This window comes from Littorina saxatilis, linkage group LG2 (genome assembly GCF_037325665.1).
Source record: "Littorina saxatilis isolate snail1 linkage group LG2, US_GU_Lsax_2.0, whole genome shotgun sequence".
Lineage (NCBI taxonomy): Eukaryota > Metazoa > Mollusca > Gastropoda > Littorinimorpha > Littorinidae > Littorina > Littorina saxatilis.
Genome location: NC_090246.1, coordinates 88,609,468 through 88,633,676, shown reverse-complemented (window position 1 = coordinate 88,633,676; position 24,209 = coordinate 88,609,468). Strand labels below are relative to the sequence as shown.

Here is a 24,209-nt window from a genome sequence, read left to right as displayed (position 1 = left end):
AAGACGAAAGAGGCAAAAAAGATGGGTTGAAGCAGCCTTGCATGCAACTGAGGTAAAAAAAAAAACAAGAAAAAAAAACAAAAAAAACCCAAAAAACCCCAAAAAAACATTCGATTAGAAAAAGTACTTTAAAGGCACAGTGCTTCTCGCGTTTCCCTGGGCCTACACAGATTTTCTTGGGTTTTCAGCCAAACTTCAGTCGTCTATCCATTTAGAAAGTTACCAATTTTCATTGGATTTCTTGCAAGGAGCCGAACACAGCAATTAAAATGGTTGGTATTTTTTTTTAACGTCCTTATAACTACAACGGTACCTGTAATTACATAAGAAAATTGCAAAACATAATACTTGGTTTTGGCATATCTCATAAAGTTTTTACCACAGGATCTTGATAACAGGAAATGTTACTCTAATTTTTGCGGGAGATGCGAACTCATAATCCGCATACAGTTTTGTTTGGCTGATAACACTTAAGGTACAATATGTAGTCATTTGTGGAATAGGTGTGTGTGTGTGTGTGTGTGTGTGTATGTGTGTGTGTGTGTGTGTGTGTGTGTGTGTGTGTGTGTGTGTGTGTGTGTGTGTGTGTGTGTGTGTGTGCACTATGGATGTGGCGGACGTGCCTGTCTGGAGTACTTTGGATGTTCTTGCTTCGTATGTTTTATTGTTCTTACTTTTTTTTTTAAGGTTGTTGTCATATGTTGTTTGGTTGTTTTAAGAGCAGATGAACCACACTTTTCCATCCATTGTATTAATTGTATGGACAATAAATGATCTTATGTCTTATGTCTTGAATGTTTATATCTTCATCTTCGACAAAAAGACGTTACTTCAATAGTGCTCTGAGACGCTCGGCATCTTTAAGGCACTGGTGTTTTAGGCCTATCCTAAACCTTTATTTTAATGGAAGCTAATGTCTCTGCTTTTGAATGAAACCGATCGTTAAGACAGCGCAGGGCAGCATTACTTCTGCCATTTAGAATATATCCAGCGGTTCAGATCCTTTGGCCATTGTTACATTGCCATGGGTTGCCTCAAAATTGTAGACTCGATCAGCATGCGGAGGAACTTTTATATTGATTTATTCGACTCCTTCTTTGTGTAAACCTGTATCCTCGGCCATTAGTCCTATTTTATTTACGGTCACTTCTTAGCGGCTTATTAAACTTTACTGGTGTGTTACCTTGAATTTCTTTGCATTGATAAGCTTTCAGCAGACCAACTAAATGTACCAGGCACATAATTAAAGTGGCTTTTAGTAGGTCTGCTTAAAACTTATCAATGCAAAGAAATTCAAGGTAACACACCAGTAAAGTTTGTAGTTGCTGTCATTCTTGTTGTTCTTGTTGTGTTTATTTGATGTTTGATTTTTGTTTTACTGGATGTGAGTTAAAACTTGTAAAAGGGACAAACAGTTGCTATTTTCTTGATCTTGTTGGAAGTCTTCTAGTTTGTACTGGCCTGACGATCGTTTAATGGTTTCTTGATGCAAAGGCCAATAAAAAAAACTGCGAATTAATTGTTAAAGCATGATTTTAAGTTCAACTACTTAACCACTCTTCTGTAAAACAGTAAAAAGACAATCAACATTCAACGTTTTGGTTCCCTTTTTTTGGTGGCAACAGTTTGGTATAGTGCCAAATGCATCTTATAAACATAAGGGGGCGAGAGAGAGAGAGAGAGAGAGAGAGAGAGAGAGAGAGAGAGAGAGAGAGTGAGGGTGTGTGTAAGTGTGTGTTTGCGAGAGAGAGAGAGAGAGAGAGAGAGAGAGAGAGAGAGAGAGAAAGAGAGAGAGAGAAACAGAGAGAGAGAGAAACAGAGAGAGAGAGAAACAGAGAGAGAGAGAGTGAGGGGTGTGTAAGTGTGTGTTTGCGACAGAGAGAGAGAGAGAATGAGAGAGAGAGAGAGACGGAGAGAGAGAGAGAGAGAGAGAGAGAGAGAGAGAGAGAGAGAGAGAGAGAGAGAGAGAGAGAGAGAGAGAGAGACAGAGACAGAGGGACAGAGACAGAGTAAGGGAGGGGGTTGATTTCGGGTAGAAAACATCAGGAGAGCTAAGGCTGGGCTAACTGAACCACAGAAGTTCCACGCGCCAGTGAGGATTTCAAGGAACTTCCTTTGATTGGAACTAGTTAACTTCTTCTGTCGGTCGCAGACTGGTCAAATTGTCAGTCTGGTTTGCAGGACAAACTGGGCTGTCGTACTACGTTTACTGAGATGGTAAAGTATTTGCGACCCCGAGCGTGAATTTCCGAGTTGGATAACCACGTATGAGCAATCTAGTTTGGACAACCCAGGAATCGCACGTTTACATGTAAAATGGTAAGCATGCATACATAACTGTTCAGCCTTGCGGCCATGTTTGCACAGTAAAGCTCCGAATATGTAAACGCCAATAGAATCAAAAAAATACGCCATGATATTGGAGCAACTTACTTTGGAAACGTTTTGAAAATTTGTAATTGTGCTTTGAGTTCCAAATATAAATACTGTGTCCAAAAACTAAAATTTCAGTGAACAGCGTATAATTCCTTTTTCTTTTCTTTTTGTAGCTGCAGCTGCATTTAATACTATTTGTCATTTTAAGAAGCTCGACAATCTGAAAAAAAACAGCATTTAATCTTTCTTTTGTTTTCTTTATTTTTGTCTTTTTGACTGTCTTTTGTTTCTTTGATTGATAGGTTTTCAATGGGAAATGAATCTCATTATTACAATTTCCTTGCGTTGCATTTCTACCTCAAAATGTCCACTCTCATGTGAAACGTTGTGTTTAAAAAGAATTCACTTTCTCATGACAGATGTTTTCACGGTTTGGAACAGTCCTCCTGGCAATGTCAGCACTGATTGGTCTTTTTCGTACTGGTGAGTTGTTTGTTTGTAGTGTGCTTCACACTTTGTTTCATATCATATATCGCGCATTCCTTCTTCGCTCTTAGTAACTGAAGTGAGTTTGTATGAAAATATGTACATGTACCAAGCTTTGGTGACGAAATCAATTTCTTTGATCATGCACTGATTCAATGAAAATGTTTCCTTTACTCGACTGCTGCGGTCTCACTCCGGCTCTGCCGTTGTTGACACATCAACAGGCTTATCTCGTGGGGAAGAAAACTGTCTGTTTAGTCAAAATAGCGGGTAATGTCCTATTGCCTGTCCAACAATGTGCCATTTGTAAATCTTGTATTTGCTTTATTTTCTAAAGGTTTCTAAGAAGTTGACAAGTTCATATTTATTTAGCGCATTATTGTCCCGCTATGCGAAATGAAGCAACATTATATAAACTTACTCTTAATTTGTTGAACTAAACCTTTAATGTGAGGCAGTATTGTCATGTGTGCGAATACAAATCAACATTTGTTTGTTTGTTTGTTTGCTTAACGCCCAGTCCACCACGAAGGGTGATATCAGGGCGGAAATCAACATTGATACACTTAACTCGTCTAACACAAATAACTAGCAAGATGCTTTGCGATGAGGCTGTTTACGGTAAAAACAATATATACCAAAGGACGTGCATTTAATCATACATGTACCTTCAACGGTACCAAGAACAGACCTTTTTAAATCCAGCATTTCAACATCAAATTATTTAGGTTATTTTTCAACCTGAGTTTGATATACTCTGAACATTTGCAATATTGTTTATTTATTTACTAACAGAAAACGTTATGCAACACCTTCTACATAATCTTTCAACTTTGGGAACTGTATTTTGCACATGTGCGCACTAAAAATGATTTGTGTGTGTGTATATTTTGCATGACAACAAACGCACACACACCACAGCGGAGTGTGATTGCACTGGCAAGGTGGATGGATTCTATCTCGACCCACTTGAATGTGGTAAATACCACTGGTAAGTGGAGCCTCAAGAGTACGTGTCTGCCTGTCTGTCTGCCTGTCTGTCTGTCTGAATTACCCCATCAAATGGTCTGTTGTTGTTGCTGTTGTTGTTGTTGTCGTCGTTGTTGTTATCGTTGTTGTTGTCGTCGTCGTCGTTGGTGGTTATGGTTGTGGTGGTGGTGCCGGTTGTAGGCTAGCTATGTGTCTGTATTTGTGTCTCTCTGGCAGTCTCATCCCGCTGAAACAACGCGTGATTTCTTGTTTATTAAGTTGTTCGTTGCTTAGTTGGATGGTTTGTTTGTTGGTAGTTGGGTTGGTAGGTTGGTTGGTAGCTTGCGTGTTGCTTGGTTGGTTGCTCGGTTATTAGTTCTTGCGTTCGTTGGTTCTGTTGGTTGGCTGAATGTTTGTTCGTTAGTCACCCCGTTTGTTTGTTTGTTTGTTTGTTTGTTAGCTTGACAATATGCTTGCTTGCTTCGTTTCCTTGTTAGCTCGTTACTTTCACCGTCACTGGTCAGTATACAGTGGGACCCCCTGTTACAACAACCCCTAACCCCCACCCCCCAATTAAGACTTCCTCCTTTTTAAGACCGGATTTTCTTAGATTTGTTAAGGCCGTAAAGGGGAGGTTCCACTGTAACAAGGTAAAGGCAAGTAATTAGTCTGATACATGGGCAGGTGCATCGCCGGAACCATGTATGCCGTCAGCCGGCCTTACAGCTTTCACTTCGACATTCCCATCGTCTGTGACCTCCAGGCCAAGCGGCCAAGGTCAACGCTAACGACCCAAAGTACCCCTGCGCTGACCCAAAGTCCTTCAGTGACTGCCGAAAGTCCTCCAGAAACAACCCAAAGTCCCTCAGCGACTGCCGAAAGTCCTCCAGAAACGACCCAAAGTCCCTCAGTGAATGCCGAAAATCCGTCAGAAACAACCCAAAGTCCGCCGGTAACCAGTGGTAAGTGGAGACGAAACAGCGAGTAATGATATGTAAAGACATACACGTAAAACTCGTGCAAAAAAACGAACGCAGAAGAAGAAGAAGAAGAAGAAGAAGAAGATATGTAAAGACATAATTGTCTAATAATTATCAAGAATTAATATTTCGTTTGTAGTGGCTGTTTAACAGCACAGAGATGTTTCTGGTATATGTTATGAAAGTAGACTTTTTTCTTTACGTAAACAATCACATGTAGGCTGTAGCTCTTCTTCCCTATTCTCAGCCGTTTGGCAATTACAGCATGCGACATCGGAGGTCCAAAAATGTATTCGAAATTCAGTGTCAATTCAAACAGCAATCTAAGCCTCTAAGTTTGCCGAACCTGCTCTCGCATTATGTAAGCACACAAGTCAATTTAGACACCATTTAAGTTACGGATTTAACTGTACATATGTTTTTTCATTTACATGGGGTTTAGAAGGAAAACATCGGCACAGCCATTTTGACGGAGGAAGGGAGACAATTAGGACGATATTACGTCTGCATTTTCTCTAAAGAGAAACAACCGTGGCAGCCATTTTCCTCTCTGTTTCAGGATGCCAGCGGCGTGTGTGTTACTACACTAACTGGTCTCAGTACCGGAACGGTGACGCGTCCTTCTTTCCTGAGGACATCGACCCACTGCTATGTAGTCACGCCATCTTTGCCTTCGCCAAACTTGACGGCAACCACCTGGCGCCCTTCGAGTGGAATGATATCAGCGAAGACTGGTCCAAAGGACTGTGAGTTACTCCAAACATTCGCATAGGGGCCCGGGTAGTTCAGTTGGTAGAGCACTGGACCTGTGATCATAAGGTCACAGGTTCGAATCTCGGCAGGGCCGGACACGGGTCATCTTTATATGCGGACCCAGAGACGGTATCCATGTCCCACCTCCGTGTCACCACAGTGGCACGTAAAAGGCCTTGGTCATTCTGCCAGAAGTACAGGTGGCTGAATACACCTAAACACGCACACACCTTGGTAGCGCGACTCTTGTTGCTGCAAGCTTTTCCCTGGGAGGAAGCGACCCGAATTTCCCATCATTGGAACAATAGAGTAAATTTAATGAAATGAAATGAAACACTTACCTGTACACACACACCCAAGCACACACATCTAAACTCGCACGCACGCACGCACGCACGCACGCACGCACGCACAATAAAGGAGACATGTTGATTGTCGGCTTTCAATTCCTACTTGGGTTAAAGACTTTCACTAATTCCCGTGTAAATTGTTTGGGTTCACTGCTTCAGATCTGACCAGGCTTGAACATGGGATGAGACCATCCCACCACTTGGCCACATACCAAGCAACGGATAATAAAATAAACTTTCTCTTCTTGGTACTCACCTCTGCCCCACCCGTGTGTGTTATCACTCTTATCAGGGGAGGTTATTCTAAATCCTCGTTCTAGGCGTGCAGAAAACTGAACGACAAAGTCATGCAGGCGCTTAAGGCCCCCCAAAACCATTGCTCTACATTGTCTTCATACAAGTTAACTGCGGGCGGGGATGTAGCTCAGTCGGTAGCGCGCTGGATTTGTATCCAGTTGGCCGCTGTCAGCGTTAGTTCGTCCCCACGTTCGGCGAGAGATTTATTTCTCAGAGTCAACTTTGTGTGCAGACTCTCCTCGGTGTCCGAACACCCCCGTGTGTACACGCAAGCACAAGACCAAGTACGCACGAAAAAGATCCTGTAATCCATGTCAGAGTTCGGTGGGTTATAGAAACACGAAAATACCCAGCATGCCTCCCCCGAAAGCGGCGTATGGCTGCCTAAATGGCGGGGTAAAAACGGTCATACACTTAAAAGCCGTGGGAGTGTCAGTCCATGAACGAACAAACAAGTTAACTGCAGTGCACCTCTGTCATCCAAATAGGGCCCAGTTTACTTATCAGGATAACAGTTATGAGTGCTTCTACTGAATCGCACTTCAGCTTCCAATGAGAATTAGCAGACGACATTAGACGGATGTGAAACAGTTGTCTCCCCGTATTTAGCCATCTCTTTCGTGAACTGAATGCAGCTACAAAAAGCGCGAATTGCCAAATACAGCTGCGGCAATATCCCGTTTGAGCTCCTAACGTGGCTCACAGCCCAGGAGTGAATCTCAAACAGTCGCTCTTCTTTTAAAAGGAGACGTCACTTCCAAGGGGTTAATTCGAGAATATGCCTCAGCTGCTTATATTGTAACGCCTAAAGCCCCACACCAAGCTGAGAGTTACGACACATTGCTGTGTGTCCACTGTGCTAACAGGTACGAGAAAATGAACGACCTCAAGGCACTAAACCCTGACCTGAAGACCTTACTGGCTGTGGGAGGCTGGAACATGGGGTCAGCTTCCTTCACGGCCATGGTGGCCAATGAAACCAGTCGCCAGGACTTTGCTAATCACTCCATCACCTTCCTCGCACAACACGGCTTTGACGGCCTTGACCTTGACTGGGAGTATCCGGGCAACCGAGGAAGCCCCCCTGAAGACAAGCAGAAGTTTACAGCTCTCGTCAAGGTAAGGATTGTTCAGAGTGTGTGGATTTGGCACGCTCTGTGCGTCAAGAAGGGAAACAAACACGTAAACAGGTCTTCGATTTGACCTGTATCGTGATTTATTCATCCTTCAATAGCTTTTACAATTGCTGTCGTTGAAGGAAATATGGCGACCTGCAAACAGCTTATCAGATTCAGGGGTTGGATCCAAGCAAGAATCGTTTGTTAGTGATCCACGCGAAGGGGGTATTTTGAAGACCACAAAGCACCCAACGTGTGGTTGAAAAAAAGAGAAAGAAAATAGGTGTGCTTTGGACGGGCGAGAACCATAAGGTCGAGGTATAAAAGGTCGAGAACATTTGGTCGAGGTTCAAAATCCTCAGGTCATGTCAGATTCTGTTGTTCTTCTTCTTTAGCGTTCGATGATGGCTGCTTCTAAATTTGTTAGCCCGTGATGTTGTTGAAGTGGGCTGTCAGTCTGAGGTCTTGGGTTCTGCACCACAGCTCAGGGTCATGTCAGATGATTTTGGCTATTCTGTTTCCATCCCTTTTGGAAATGATCTCCGAAACACAATTCATCGAAAAGCTTGTTGCAACCCGTGTGTGGGAAAGGGTATTCAAGGCTTCACTTTAGTAAAGAACTTAGCTGCAATAAGATCTGACTGAGCGCAGTGCTCAAGTTGTAGTCGTTCTGATTTGCTTCTTCCATCAGCAATTGAGAACGACTTACAACACCGACGCTGCTGACAGTGGACAGACTCTTCTTCTGACAGCCGCAGTGGCTGCTGGGAAGGGACAGATCGACACAGCATACGAAGTTGCTGAGATTGCCAAGTCAGTTGTAAATCTCTGTCTCTGTTTCTGTCTATCTCTGTCTATCTATCTATCTCTCTCTCTGTTTCTCTCTCTTTCTCTCTCTCTCTCTCTCTCTCTCTCTCTCTCTCCCTCTGTCTGTCTGTCTGTCTGTCTGTCTGTCTGTCTGTCTCTCTCTCTCTTTGTCTGTCTCTCTCTTTGTCTGTCTCTCTCTCTCTCTCTCGTGTTCCATTACCCACTGAAAATAAAGATTTATCTTATCTTAATCTCTCTCTTTGGTTTAAACAAAACTTTATTCAATTTTAATCATGACAAGAACAATGCATGGATGATTACATACTCAAGCATATAATGCTTATTTTAAGCAATCATAGTAATTACAAAACAAGGGTTAGCATGATGGCGGAATAAATACATTAACTCATTTCAGGAAACGAAGAAACAAAACAAAAAACAAAACAGATACACAGACAAGCAGAAAATGGGAAGGGGTTGGTGATACAGGAGGTGGGGAAAGGGCACGAGAGAACAGGAATAGGAGTTAAGCCCGCCACCGACCACAGCCGAACCACGCCGAACCAGCCCGTCGAACGCTCGGCGAACATTCCACCGAACCAGTTCTGTGTACTAACTCGCAGCTGCAACCAAATAATAGGGGAATATTGATAGAATATGATAGAATATTGATGTATGAATTGAAGAAATGTATAAGAACACAAGAATGTATGAATGACAAAGAACAAATGTTTATTTTTGAATGTTTTATGTATGTTTTATTACGGACACAAAAGCTCAGCAATGCAATTTCTCTTTTAGAGATTAATAAAGTTATTGTATTGTATTGTATTGTGTATTGAATCCCCTGATTTGATGACGTCGGCGAACGTTCGCCGAACTAGCTCGTCGCGGCCCGGCCGTAGCTAGCAGCTAGCTTAAGGGAAAAAGAAGAAGAAGAAGAAGACTTGGAGCGCCAATATTTGAGGAGAGTGGATCTCATTTCAATTGTAATAAGTGCACATAATGCGTATTGTGAACAGAGGAAAAGTCACTACATTGCGCATAAATCGAGACATAATTAATAAGTCGAAAAACAACAAAAGAACATGAGAGAGTTTATGGGGAAAGATTTGTCAGGCAGCATGTCACTTGACAGTGTCTAATAAATGTTATGAGTGAAATATAGAGGCTCATTTACGGAACCTGCCCGTCTGTCTAATATAGTCCTGTACAGTTATGAATATGGTCTGGTTGACATTTCGTGGATATTGCGGGATGCCTTTCAATAATATTTCGATATACTTATAATCATTTGTCAAATTATCAATGGACAATAATCTTATATCTCTATACATGGGACAATGCAATAAGTAATGTTCAGCAGTCTCGCTGGGATAACCACACTCGCATTGAGGGCATTCCTGGGGCTTGGTGGCCGAGTGGTAACGCACTTGCGCTCGGAATCGAGAGGTTGCGTGTTCGACCCTGGGTCAGGCCGCTATTTTCTCCCCCTTTCCTAACCTAGGTGGTGGGTTCAAGTGCTAGTCTTTCGGATGAGACGAAAAACCGAGGTCCCTTCGTGTACACTACATTGGGGTGTGCACGTTAAAGATCCCACGATTGACAAAAGGGTCTTTCCTGGCAAAATTGTATAGGCATAGATAAAAATGTCCACCAAAATACCCGTGTGACTTGGAATAATAGGCCGTGAAAAGTAGGATATGCGACGAAATGGCTGCGATCTGCTGGCCGATGTGAATGCGTGATGTATTGTGTAAAAACATTCCATCTCACACGGCATAAATAAATCCCTGCGCCTTGAATACAAATTGAAAAAATAAAATAAATCCCTGCGCTTAGAACTGTACCCACGGAATACGCGCGATATAAGCCTCATATTGATTGATTGATTGATTGATTGAATCCTTAAGGTGCCGCTTGCATAAATCAAAATTCAAATCACTCATACCAATACGCAATCTGCAATGATGTACTTGTTCAAATCTTTCTCCAGAATAATAATGGCATGGTACTTTAAAATCAGCACTTGACAAAAAAAATTTGAACTCGCTCAAGGAGGTGGTCATTTTAATGTTATCTGGTAAGGTGTTCCACAGTACAGTCGTTTTTGGGATAAAAGAGTTGCGGAATAATTCGGTTCTATGTGGAGGCACGTGTCTTTCTAATGGTCTTCGTCTATAATACGGATTAATATCAACTAAAAGAGGAGCTCTGTCGGTAGCGCGCTGGATTTGTATCCAGTTGGCCGCTGTCAGCGTGAGTTCGTCCCCACGTTCGGCGAGAGATTTATTTCTCAGAGTCAACTTTGTGTGCAGACTCTCCTCGGTGTCCGAACACCCCCGTGTGTACACGCAAGCACAAGACCAAGTGCGCACGAAAAAGATCCTGTAATCTATGTCAGAGGTCGGTGTGTTATAGAAACACGAAAATACCCTGCATGCCTCCCCCGAAATCGGCGTATGGCTGCCTAAATGGCGGGGTAAAAACGGTCATACACGTAAAATTCCACTCGTGCAAAAAACAAACAAACATGAGTGAACGTGGGAGTCTAAGCCCATGAACAAAGAAGAAGAAGAGAACTAAAAGAGGGGGCAATACATTTACTAAGTACTGGGGGCATTTTCTCTCTCTTTCTCTCTGTGTGTCTCTCTCTCCCCCTCTCTCTCTCTCTTTCTTTGGTATATCTATACTTTAAACAATTGTTTCCCTTTTTTGGGTCGAGGGCTGGATGCAAAAAAATGCGTATTCCATCACCCTATACAAATACAGATTTATCTTATCTTAAATCTTTCTCTTTTTCTTTCTCTCCCTGTTCATATCTCTCTCTCTCTCTCTTTCTCTCTCTTTCTCTCTACCCCCCGCGGGTTAGGGGGAAGAATTTACCCGATGCTCCCCAGCATGTCGTAAGAGGCGACTAACGGATTCTGTTTCTCCTTTTACCCTTGTTAAGTGTTTCTTGTATAGAATATAGTCAATTTTTGTAAAGATTTTAGTCAAGCAGTATGTAAGAAATGTTAAGTCCTTTGTACTGGAAACTTGCATTCTCCCAGTAAGGTGATATATGTGACCCTCCACCACGAAATGAGTCGCATGTCACCTCGCGCGGTTCTGCGCTAGGCTTAATATAAGTCCGGGGAGTGTCTGGTAACAGTGTGAGGGTCACCTTAGTCACAGGCTTATAACTCAAACAGTTTTCGATCTTTTCTAAAACGGTTTTCACCATTGGATAGAGCATAAAAAACTCTTTATGAAAATGTAAAAATATGAAAATCATGCAAAGGTGACATGCGACCCATTCCGTGGTGGAGGGTAACGTGGTGTACTACGTTGCAAGCCCCTGGAGCAAATTTTTGATTAGTGCTTTTGTGAACAAGAAACAATTGACAAGTGGCTCTTTCCCATCTCCCCCCTTCCCCCGTCGCGATATAACCTTCGTGGTTGAAAAAGACGTTAAACACCAAATAAATAAAGAAAGAAAGTCTTTCTCTCTCTTTCTCTAGTGTCTTCTTGGTAACTTCTCGTGATTCAATGTTTACAAAGGGGTAAACCCTCTAAACACCATCTAGTATTATACATTTGTTGTTGATTGAAGGGAATACAACTACAACCTCCAGAATTATTTACCGAGCACAGGTCCGTTGTTTCTTACATCAAATGTGACCCTCCACGACGGATGAGTCGCATGTCACCTTTGCATGATTTTCATATGTTTACATTTTCCTAAAGAGTTTTTTATGCTCTATCCAGTGGTGAAAACCGTTTTTAGAAAAGAGCGAAAACTGTTTGAGTTATAAACCTGTGACTAAGGTGACCCTCACACTGTTACCAGACACTCCCCGGACTTATATTAAGCCTAGCGCAGAACCGCGCGAGGTGACATGCGACTCATTTCGTGGTGGAGGGTCACAAATCTGTTCTTGCCTTTTTTCCTCGAAACGTAACAAACTCAGAGACCTGGATTTCATCAACCTGATGACCTATGACCTTCACGGGGGCTGGGAGGCCAAGACCGGCCACAACAGTCCGCTGTACTCTCACCCCAGTGAGACTGGCGATGACCTGTACCTCAATGTGGTAAGTGTACAGTACATGTACATCGTAGTGATAATCACGTAGAAACCGAGTTCCTGCTCCCGAGTACCTTCAATCCTCCCTGGACCTGTACACCCAGCCCTCCGACCGTCCCCTTCGTTCTGCTGCTGACCCTCTCCGCCTCCACATCCCTCGCTCGAAACTCGCATCTGCTGGTCAGCGTGCATTTCCCTCCGCGGGCCCCTCCGTCTGGAACTCCCTGCCGCTTGAGCTTCGCCAGAGCCCCTCTCTTGACGCGTTCAAGAGTAGGTTGAAGACTCAGTTCTTCCCGTAGCTGGCTGCGACTTTCATGTTCGACGTGATGTGTTGTGCCCCAAAAGACATTCTTGTGCTGTGCTCTGTGAGAGGTGTTTTCTTTGTGCTTAATATTATTTTGTTTGGACCTAGCTATTGATGTGTACATTGTTGTTAAACAGTTGTTTGTTGTATGTTTACCAGGGTTTGCTAGTGTGTGATAGGGTTCGTGTCCGTCTGAAGATGTTAGTTTCTTTGTTAGTCCTGTGTTGACAACTCTTCGACAAGCGCTTAGAACTGTACCCACGGAATACGCGCTATATAAGCTTCATATTGATTGATTGATTGATTGAGAAACCCATGATGACCAAATGGTCACAGTAGCAAGGTCCGTCTGCAGGACTGGGCCGCCAGATACTGGGTGGAGCTAGCTACCCTTAAAGACAAGCAGGATTGACAAATGTTCACAGTAGCAAGGTCTGTCTGCAGGACTGGGCCGCCAGATACTGGGTGGAGCTAGGTACCCCTAAAGACAAGCTGGTGATCGGGGTACCCCTGTATGGCCGCACCTTCACCCTGTCGTCATCAGACACCTCCCTGGGTGCCCCTGCCATTGGTCCTGGTACCGCAGGTTCATACACAAAAGAAGGTGGTTTTCTGGCTTACTATGAGGTAGACTTTTTTTTCTTCTTCTTCTTCTGCGTTAATGGGCTGAAACTGCCACGTACACACGTGGTTTTTTTTGCACGAGTGGGTTTTCACGTGTATAACCGTTTTTACCCCGCCATTTAGGCAGCCATGCGCCGCTTGTGGGGGATGCATGCTTGATATGTTCGTGTTTCTATAACCCACAGAACTTGCGCACTTGGTCTTGTGCTTGTGTGTACTCTCGAAGGGGGCTAAGGCTCTAGCAGGTCAGCGTGGAAGTTGACCTGGGAGATCGGAAAAATCACCACCCTTAACCCACCAGGCGCGGCCGGGAATCGAACCAACGACCTCCCGCTTGGGAGGCCGGTGTCTTATCAACTAGGTCTCTGAGCTCGTCATGAGGTAGACTAGATTTTGTCAGTCCATCTACTAACTAAAATAAACGGAGTCTGACCACACAAATGGCGGGTAAAAACGGCCATACACGTAAATATAATCTAGAACTAGCACTAAAGTTGTCAAAAAATATATCAAACTGTCTTTTTTACGTGCAAGAGGATAATTTCCTTTATTTTTTTTCTGTTTTTATAGTTTTCTTTAATATCTGGTTGTGTTTTAAATATTGTTCTAATTGAACTGAAACAAACACATCTGATTCATACTTTAATTATTGTGACTCGCACACTGAGTTGTATCCTGTTATTTTGAAGTATTACATATATATATTCGTGATGGCGCCCAAGCTCGTAAAATGGACCAGTTGGGATTTTTTCTGTATTAAATTCTTTTAACAAAGCAAAATTGCTGTAATTAGGCCTAAAGCCTAAAAGTAAATTGAAGAGAGATCACCGGGTATAACCAGTGGTTGTAAGTCTTGAATTTGTGTCTTGTAAATTTGTTTCGATTACTTTTTCTTATCACAGAGAGAAAACACACACGACAACACGGGCGCGAGCACACACACACATACACACACACACACAAACACGCACACACAAACACACACACACAAACACATACACACACACACACACACACACACACACACACACACACACACACACACACACACACACACACACACCACGTTTTGGTGGGTTCTAACGCACTCGCGGACAATGAGGACCAACTGTCCTGTGATTGCTTTCTGTGTACAACATCTTGACTGTTTCAGGTGTGCACTCAGCTGGACAGTGCTGACGTCAGCGAGATCATCCCAGAGATGAAAGTTCCCTACATGGTGAAAGGCCAACATTGGATTGGTTATGACGACCCAACCAGCCTTCGTGAAAAAGTATTTGATTTTTTTTCTCAACATGTTAAGACTCCATTATCGGGATATTTACAATTTTTTTTTTACAACGTTCACGAGATGTAGAATTGTAATAAGATGTATGTTTCTGTGTTGTTTGTAAAGGTACAATACATCAAAAGCAACATGTTTCTGTATTGTCTCTCCAGATGAAATACATCAAAAGCAACATGTTTCTGTATTGTCTCTCCAGATGAAATACATCAAAAGCAACATGTTTCTGTATTTTTTATTATTTTTTTTGTTGCCAAGCACATTATTGTGGGGCTTTTAATCAATAACATGCATCCGTCTACAATGTATCATCATTCATCCATCAACATTTATAATAATAATGTAAATGGCAAGTATACAAGACATATATATATATATATATATATAGGCCCATACAGCATTAGGACATAACAGACAGACGGACATACAACATACTGTTCGCCTACAAGTAAGGCCGGAGCTTAACATAACATGCAGATTACAATACTTGACATTATGGACGTATTACCTGCTTAATAATAATACAGTCAGTTAATAATACCGTCAAACAAAAAACAAACAAACAAACAAAAATCAAAACCAAAACACATATATATATACGCAAATCATCACATCTCTGCACAACCTAGCGTACTACCTAACCAACTCTTCATATGGGGTCCATAATTCTACAAATTTGGTAATGTTGCCAGAATTGAAACTGGAATATTTTTCTATTTCAAATCTGTATTTCAAATTTCTTAAAAATATTTCTAACAGTGGCCTTGTCTCTTGTAACTTACTCTTATAAATATAAAACTTTGCAAACAAAATGATAAAATCCAAAACCACATCTACCTTAACATTGTTCATACACCCAAACAAAATACATTCTTCTGTAAAAAGAACATTTGCGCCGTAAATACCACTACTGTTTCACAAATCTTCCAAATCCGTCCAAAATTTCCGACTAAGCGGGCAGTACCAAAATATATGGGAAATTTTTTAATTTTTAATTCTACAAAAGGCACAAAGGGGACTAGACTGTCAAGAACCTTTTGAACAAATAACCGGCTAGCAACACCAAGAATGCGGTGAAGCAATCTGGTCTGGAACCTTGTTAACTGTGTGTCCTTAGTTGTTTTAAAACACTTATCAAAAATCTGTTTCCAGTTCAGGTTGTAAAAATACATATTCCATCTGTTCATGCCTGCAGGGTCATCATCACATCTGCCAGGGTTTATAATCCCTAATCTGAAAACCATTCAACGAATCAATTTGTACTTTTCTCTGATATTTTCGTAAGGACTTAATCACTCCCTCATAGAATAAACAAGTCACGTAAGGCGAAAATACAATATTTAGTCAAGTAGCTGTCGAACTCACAGAATGAAACTGAACGCAACGCAACGCAGCAAGACCGTATACTCGTAGCATCGTCACTCCACCGCCCGTGGCAAAGGCAGTGCCCGTGGAATTGACAAGAAGAGCGGGGTATTCGTTGCGCTAAGAAGGATAGCACGCTTTTCTGTACCTCTCTTCGTTTTAACTTTCTGAGCGTGTTTTTAATCCAAACATATCATATCTATATATTTTTGGAATCAGGAATCGACAAGGAATAAGATGAAAGTGTTTTTGAATTGTGAATTGATTTCGAAAAAAAAAATTTGATAATAATTTTTATATATTTAATTTTCAGAGCTTGTTTTTAATCCGAATATAACATATTTATATGTTTTTGGAATCAGCAAATGATGGAGAATAACATAAACGTAAATTTGGATCGTTTTATCAATTTTTATTTTTTTTTACAATTTTCAGATTTTTAATGACCAAAGTCATTAATTAATTTTTAAGCCACCAAGCTGAAATGCAATACCGAACCCCGGGCTTCGTCGAAGATTACTTGACCAAAATTTCAACCAATTTGGTTGAAAAATGAGGGCGTGACAGTGCCGCCTCAACTTTCACGAAAAGCCGGATATGACGTCATCAAAGACATTTATCAAAAAAATAAAACGTTCGGGGATTTCATACCCAGGAACTCTCATGTCAAATTTCATAAAGATCGGTCCAGTAGTTTAGTCTGAATCGCTCTACACACACACACACACACACACACACACACACGCACAGACAGACAGACAGACAGACACACATACACCATACCCTCGTTTCGATTCCCCCTCGATGTTAAAATATTTAGTCAAAACTTGACTAAATAAAAAAATTAGTTTGAACAAAAGGAAAATTTAACCTAAATTCTTCAAAGGTAAAGAAATTTCCATTTAAATGTAGCAACTGATGGACAAACACTACATCATTTTCAATCCATTCCTTATTTACTATTGTACCGTGGTCTCGTATAATGTTCAAATTGTAATGTATACATTCGGAAACAAAATCATTCACATTAATTACCTCGCTTAAAGAACAGCATTTCTTAACGTTTCAAAACATCCTTCCAAAAACTGTCACCACATCGTTTCATTAACACATTTACATACTCGGCACCCGCTTTAAATATGTCTTTCATTCCAGGTATCATATCAAAAATAAGCTTTTTTACATCAAATTCAAATTTCTTTAATCTGCGAATCCAATTTATCTTTACTGATGCCACAAAAGTGTAAATGTCAATCATATTCAGACCACCATTGCAATAGGGTCTGCAAACGACATTACGCCGAATCTTTGCAGGTTTACCCTTCCACAGGAAGGAATAACAAGTCGCGTAAGGCGAAAATACAATATTTAGTCAAGTAGCTGCCATTTTTCAGCAAGACCGTATACTCGTAGCATCGTCAGTCCACCGCTCATGGGAAAGGCAGTGAAATTGACAAGAAGAGCGGGGTAGTAGTTGCGCTAAGAAGGATAGCACGCTTTTCTGTACCTCTCTTTGTTTTAACTTTCTGAGCGTGTTTTTAATCCAAACATATCATATCTATATGTTTTTGGAATCAGGAACCGACAAGGAATAAGATGAAAGTGTTTTTAAATTGATTTGGACCATTTAATTTTGATAATAATTTTTATATATTTAATTTTCAGAGCTTGTTTTTAATCCGAATATAACATATTTATATGTTTTTGGAATCAGCAAATGATGGAGAATAAGATAAACGTAAATTTGGATCGTTTTATAAATTTTTATTTTTTTTTACAATTTTCAGATTTTTAATGACCAAAGTCATTAATTAATTTTTAAGCCACCAAGCTGAAATGCAATACCGAACCCCGGGCTTCGTCGAAGAATACTTGACCAAAATTTGAACCAATTTGGTTGAAAAATGAGGGCGTGACAGTGCCGCCTCAACTTTCACGAAAAGCCGGATATGACGTCATCAAAGACATTTATCAAAAAAATGAAAAAAACGTATGGGGATTTCATACCCAGGAACTCTCATGTCAAATTTCATAAAGATCGGTCCAGTAGTTTAGTCTGAATCGCTCTACACACACACACACACAGACACACAGACACACAGACACACACACACACGCACATACACCACGACCCTCGTTTCGATTCCCCTCGATGTTAAAATATTTAGTCAAAACTTGACTAAATATAAAAAGGCTGCATTCACTTCTCGTAAAAAGTCTTCGGTTGGGTCTGGCAATACAGTTAATAAATAAGCCAATTTTGAAAGGACCAAAGTTTTCAAAATTATAATTCTACCGAATGGTGTTAACTGTCTTCTGCTCCAATCGTTTAACATTCTTTTAATCTCTTTTAATTTTCCTTCATAATTAATTTTCAGAATGTTGCCGGTGTTTGTCGAAAATTTGACTCCCAATACTTTAAAAATCCCAGGGTCCCAACAGAAGTTCATATTTCTCATATATCTTTCTTGTGAATTTCGCTTTCTTCCAATCCAGACAATTTGAGTTTTTTCATTGTTTATCTTTATTCCGGAAAATTTAGAAAATGTCTGTAAAGTTTTAACACATTCAACAAACGATTCCTTACTGCCATCCAAATAAAGAGTTGTATCGTCCGCAAATTGAGACAATAAGTTGAATAACACTTCCTCGTTATTCAATTTCACCCCTTTTATCACAGAATTATTACGAAACATTAATGATAGTGTCTCGGAACATATCAAATACAAATATGGTGAGAGGCTATCGCCTTGTCGGACGCCTCTTCTTATATTAAACCAACCAGAATATTGGCCATTTACTGTAACACATGTCTGTATATCTTGATAAAAAACTCGTATCCACTGTTTTACATCGTTTCCAAAATTGAAAAAATCCAATGCCTTTTGTAAAAAGAGCCAGGACACACTGTCGAACGCCTTTTCAAAATCAATTGCAAGCAGCAAACCTGGTATATTTTCTCTTTCAGTAAACATCAACACATCATACAGCAAACGTATAATTTTTATTATCCCCGATAAATCTTCCTTTCATAAAACCTGTTTGGTGTTCACTAATAATCTTAGGTAACATTATTTTCAATCTATTCGCAATACAGGATGAATTTTTTTATAGGATATGTTAAGCAGGGATATTGGCCGCCAGTGCTTAATAAATTGTTTTGGCTTGTCTTGTTTCGGAATGCATGTAATAATGCCTTGTTTCTGTGTAACGGACAATTCTCCACATTGAAATCCAGCATTTGCAGAACGTAGCAGAAATAATCCAATATCCTGGAAGAAATATTTATAAAATTCTGTTGTAAACCCGTCAGGTCCTGGGCTTGTTCCGTTTTTAATTTTCCGTAATGCTGAGCACATTTCAGTATAGGTAAGATTCCCCTCAATATTATCTCTGTCTTCATTTGTCAAAATGGTATGTGTGTTTTTTCCATAAATAGTTCCTGTAAATCAACGTCTTCTGTTGGTTGCAGATTATACAAATCTTCGTAAAACTGTTTCACGTTTTGCAAAATCTGTCTGTGTTCAAATATTAATTCACCAGTGTCGCCATTTTGCAAAAAACTCATGGCCTTATTCTTAACATGTTTTTGTATTGTTTCTTCATGTGAAATACATCAAAAGCAACATGATTCTATATTTCTTTCTCCAGACGAAATACATCAAAAGCAACATGTTTCTATTTTTCTTTCTCCAGACGAAATACATCAAACGCAACATGTATCTGTTTTGTTTCTCCAGGTCAAATACATCAAAAGCAACATGTTTCTAGTTCTGTGTTGTTTCTCCAGGTGAAATACACCAAAAACATGTTTCTGTTTTGTTTTTCCAAGTGAAATACACCAAAAACAACATTTTTCTGTATTTGTTTTTCCAGGTGAAATACATCAAAAGCAACGGCTATGGTGGAGTAATGGCCTGGGCTATACCTCTGGACGATTTCTCGGGCATCTTCTGTGGCCAGGGCAAGTACCCGCTATGGTCGGCCGTCAATGACGAGTGCAACAAATGATGAATAAAAAAGTTACGGCTTGCATTTTGTGCCAAGACAGTTCTGAAATGAATGAATCTGTTTATTGTTTGATTGTGTAAAATGTGCCGTGTTTGCTCTTTGGACGTAGCAGCATTCATTAAAAGCATTTAACTATGGCTTTGCAGTGTTCTTTTTTTTTAACGAACATGCTGAGCTGACTCAGTGTGTCTGTCTGTCTGTCTGTCTGTCTGTCTGTCTGTCTGTCTGTCTGTCTGTCTGTTTGTCTGCCTGCCTGTCTGTCTGTCTATCGCTCTGTTAGTGTGTGTGTTTATGTGTGTGTGTGTGTGTGTGTGTGTGTGTGTGTGTGTGTGTGTGTGTGTGTGTGTGCGCGCGTGTGCGTTTGTGAAACAAAAGGAGACAAAGAGTGAGAGTGATACATTTAGTATTCCCTTTTTACATTTAGTCAAGTTTTGACTAAATGTTTTAACATAGAGGGGGAATCGAGACGAAGGTCGTGGTGTGTGTGTGTGTGTGTGCGTGTGTGTGTGTGTGTGTATGTGTGTGTGTGTGTGTGTGTGTCTGTCTGTCTGTGTGTGTGTCTGTCTGTCTGTGCGTGTGTGTGTGTAGAGCGATTTAGAGTAAACTACTGGACCGATCTTTATGAAATTTTACATGAGAGTCCCTGGGTATGATATCCCCAGATATGTTTTTTTTTCGGTAAATGTCTTTGATGACGTCATATCCGGCTTTTTGTAAAAGTTGAGGCGGCACTGTCACACCTTCATTTTTCAATCAAATTGATTGAAATTTTGGCCAAGCAATCTTCGACAAAGGCCGGACTTCGGTATTGCATTTCAGCATGGAGGCTTAAAAATTAATTGATGACTTTGGTCATTAAAAATCTGAAAATTGTAATTAAAATTTTATTTTTATAAAATGATCCAAAATTACTTTTATTTTATTCTTTATCATGTTCTGATTCTAAAAACATATAGATATGTTACATTCCGATTAAAAACAAGCTCTCACAATTAAAAATATAAAAATTATGAGTAAAATTAAATTTCCGAAATCGTTTTAAAAACAATTGCATCTTATTCCTTGTCGGTTCCTGATTCCAAAAACATATAGATATGATATGTTTGGATTAAAAACACGCTCAGAAAGTTAAAACAAAGAGAGGTACAGTAAAGCGTCCTATGCAGCGCAGCGCAACCGCTATATAGCGCTGAACAGGCTCGTCACTTTCACTGCCTTTTGCACTAGCGGCGGACTACGGTCATTGTGAAAAAATGCAGTGCGTTCAGTTTCATTCTGTGAGTTCCTCAGCTTGACTAAATGTAGTAATTTCGCCTTACGCGGCTTGTTCAATTTGTCTTTGCTCTGATAAATTCGAATTAAAAGAAAAACTACTTTTATTTGCAACTTTGCTGATACGAAGATACAAATGAGTAAACTGCTTTTATTTGCACATGTGTTGGTACGAAATTAATAAATAAGCAAATTTATGGTCACACGTCTATACATTTCAGAAAGTCGTTCAGAAAGTAACCATAAAATACCAACACTTATCGGACTGTGTGTCTGAAGGATACACCCCATAAAAAAAAGTTAAAACTTGTTTTATATTCGCCATCGAGCACATAATGTGTTCAGAGGTAACACGGACACACACACACACACACACACACACACACACACACACACACACACACACACACACACACACACACACACACACACAATAGGAGAACAGATTGAGCGCTGTAGATAAATGAAGAGGTAGACTTTTCCATGCAGAATGCGGACACCTCGCTTTATTTTACAACGTTTACAAGATGTAGAGCCGTAATAAGATGTATGTTTCTGTGTTGTTTGTAAAGGTACAATAAATCAAAAGCAACATGTTTCGGTATTGTTTCTTCAGATGAAATACAACAAACTCAACACACACACACACACACACACACACACACACACACACACACACACACACACACACACACACACACACACACACACACACACACACACACTGTCACGATTTAGTGACATGGATCGAGAAAGTGTCACTCTGTGGGGTGCCTTCTCTTGGTCAATTGCGATAGAAAGCGCCTGTGCTTTCTGTCAACGGCTGGGTTTTAGCTTACCAAGCATTGCGAACACGGGTATTTCGTGTTGCACGGATTTCACGTGGGTGATTTCTGCTGTCGGGGCAAAACTGGCGATGGCTGAACTTGGAACGTGACAAGGTGAGTCACGTGATTTTGTCAAGGTTGTCTGTGTGAGACATGTTAACTGGACACTCGAAACTCAGCAGCGAGAGAGAAGCGTCGGTGTCTTAATTTTCCTACAAGTTTGATGGTCTTCAACACGTTTAAATACTTCACTGTATATCAACGTGCCGTGCTGCTTGCCAGTAGGGCTTAAAAGGAACTTCAATTAGAGACCACTTTCTCTTTGTTTACATGCTGGCTGACAGTCGGGGCGTCAAAGTTTCTTCGCTGTGCGGGAAAGGTTTTTTCACCGCATAAGTATTCCGACAGCGCAAGAGGGGGATGGCGGTATTTCTGTGACGAACAGACGCCATTCAAAAGGAAGCGGATTCGCTTAAAAGAGAGAGCTACCTACATAAGGCTGTTGAGCCTTCTGTTGCTGGCTGTTTTCTACTGCCTACGTACATCTACTACGTGCTATTATGCTGAGCGGGATGCTGTAACCAGGTCGTCCGCGGCATTGATGTAACCTGCTAACCTGCTGTACTGGTGATTTGCTGTCGCTGTCGCCGTCCTACCAGCTACAACTCTACTTTTTCTGGTAGACTACGGAAGGACCTTCAGCGACTGAGTGAGGCGCCTGATGTCTCCACTGTTCCCTGCTTCGTTGCCACGCTAGCCGGCACTACATTCAACGGAGCTGTTGTGGAGATCTACTACAGACTAATTACGGGCCGCCCACTCAGTGGCAAAAAGCTAAGTTGCACCATGTCTTTTGCACCCTTCTTACCACCAAGTCATCTGTATTTTTATATTTAGTCAAGTTTTGACTAAATATTTTAACATCGAGGGGGAATCGAAACGAGGGTCGTGGTGTATGTGCGTGTGTGTGTGTGTGTGTGTGTGTGTGTGTGTGTGTCTGTGTGTGTGTGTGTGTGTGTGTAGAGCGATTCAGACTAAACTACTGGACCGATCTTTATGAAATTTGACATGAGAGTTCCTGGGTATGAAATCCCCGAACGTTTTTTTCATTTTTTTGATAAATGTCTTTGATGACGTCATATCCGGCTTTTCGTGAAAGTTGAGGCGGCACTGTCACGCCCTCATTTTTCAACCAAATTGGTTGAAATTTTGGTCAAGTAATCTTCGACGAAGCCCGGGGTTCGGTATTGCATTTCAGCTTGGTGGATTAAAAATTAATTAATGACTTTGGTCATTAAAAATCTGAAAATTGTAAAAAAAAATAAAAATTTATAAAACGATCCAAATTTACGTTTATCTTATTCTCCATCATTTGCTGAATCCAAAAACATATAAATATGTTATATTCGGATTAAAAACAAGCTCTGAAAATTAAATATATAAAAATTATTATCAAAATTAAATTGTCCAAATCAATTTAAAAACACTTTCATCTTATTCCTTGTCGGTTCCTGATTCCAAAAACATATAGATATGATATGTTTGGATTAAAAACACGCTCAGAAAGTTAAAACAAAGAGAGGTACAGAAAAGCGTGCTATCCTTCTTAGCGCAACTACTACCCCGCTCTTCTTGTCAATTTCACTGCCTTTGCCATGAGCGGTGGGTGGACTGACGATGCTACGAGTATACGGTCTTGCTGAAAAATGGCATTGCGTTCAGTTTCATTCTGTGAGTTCGACAGCTACTTGACTAAATATTGTATTTTCGCCTTACGCGACTTGTTTATGATTACACTCGAGTGGTGACGACGTGGGGTGTGCGACACCTGCATGCATTAGCACTTTAAGGCAGATCAGTAACTTTTCCTAACTATACACGGGATCAGCGTGTTATTATTATTTTCTGTACTTTAACTGGCATTTTTTGTCAGTGATCACTTGTTTGTACGTTTTGAACGTACAAAGAACATCTTTTGGAGGTAAGTATCGAGGGAGGTGGCGTGATATTACAGAAACTTATACTTTTGTTGATTCTATTGATTTGTATGACTCCGAGAGTGGATCGTGGTGTGGTTAGTTAGTTAGAAGTAACTAACCGTTCATAATCACCTTATTGTGATATTGAAACGTGACACACACACGCACGCATAAACACACACACACACACACAAACACACACTAACAGAGCGACAGACAGACAGACAGACAGACAGACAGACAGACAGACAGACAGACAGACAGACAGACAGAGACATACACACACACACTGAGTCAGCTCAGCATGTTCTTATTAAAAAAGGAACACTGTAAAGC

The 24,209-nt window shown here is 40.8% G+C and overlaps 1 protein-coding gene across 1 annotated transcript; it reads left to right on the top strand.

Annotated features, from left to right (window-relative positions):
• Positions 1-2,063: 2,063 nt before the first annotated feature.
• Positions 2,064-19,932, top strand: LOC138960070 (chitinase-3-like protein 1). Its single transcript, XM_070331793.1, has 11 exons — positions 2,064-2,319; positions 2,796-2,859; positions 3,784-3,853; positions 4,516-4,793; positions 5,371-5,557; positions 7,078-7,330; positions 8,021-8,142; positions 12,090-12,213; positions 12,955-13,137; positions 14,288-14,407; positions 19,661-19,932. The coding sequence occupies exons 1-11, from the start codon at positions 2,317-2,319 to the stop codon at positions 19,793-19,795; spliced, it is 1,539 nt and encodes a 512-aa protein (XP_070187894.1). The 5' UTR covers positions 2,064-2,316; the 3' UTR covers positions 19,796-19,932.
• The last annotated feature ends 4,277 nt before the right edge of the window (positions 19,933-24,209 follow it).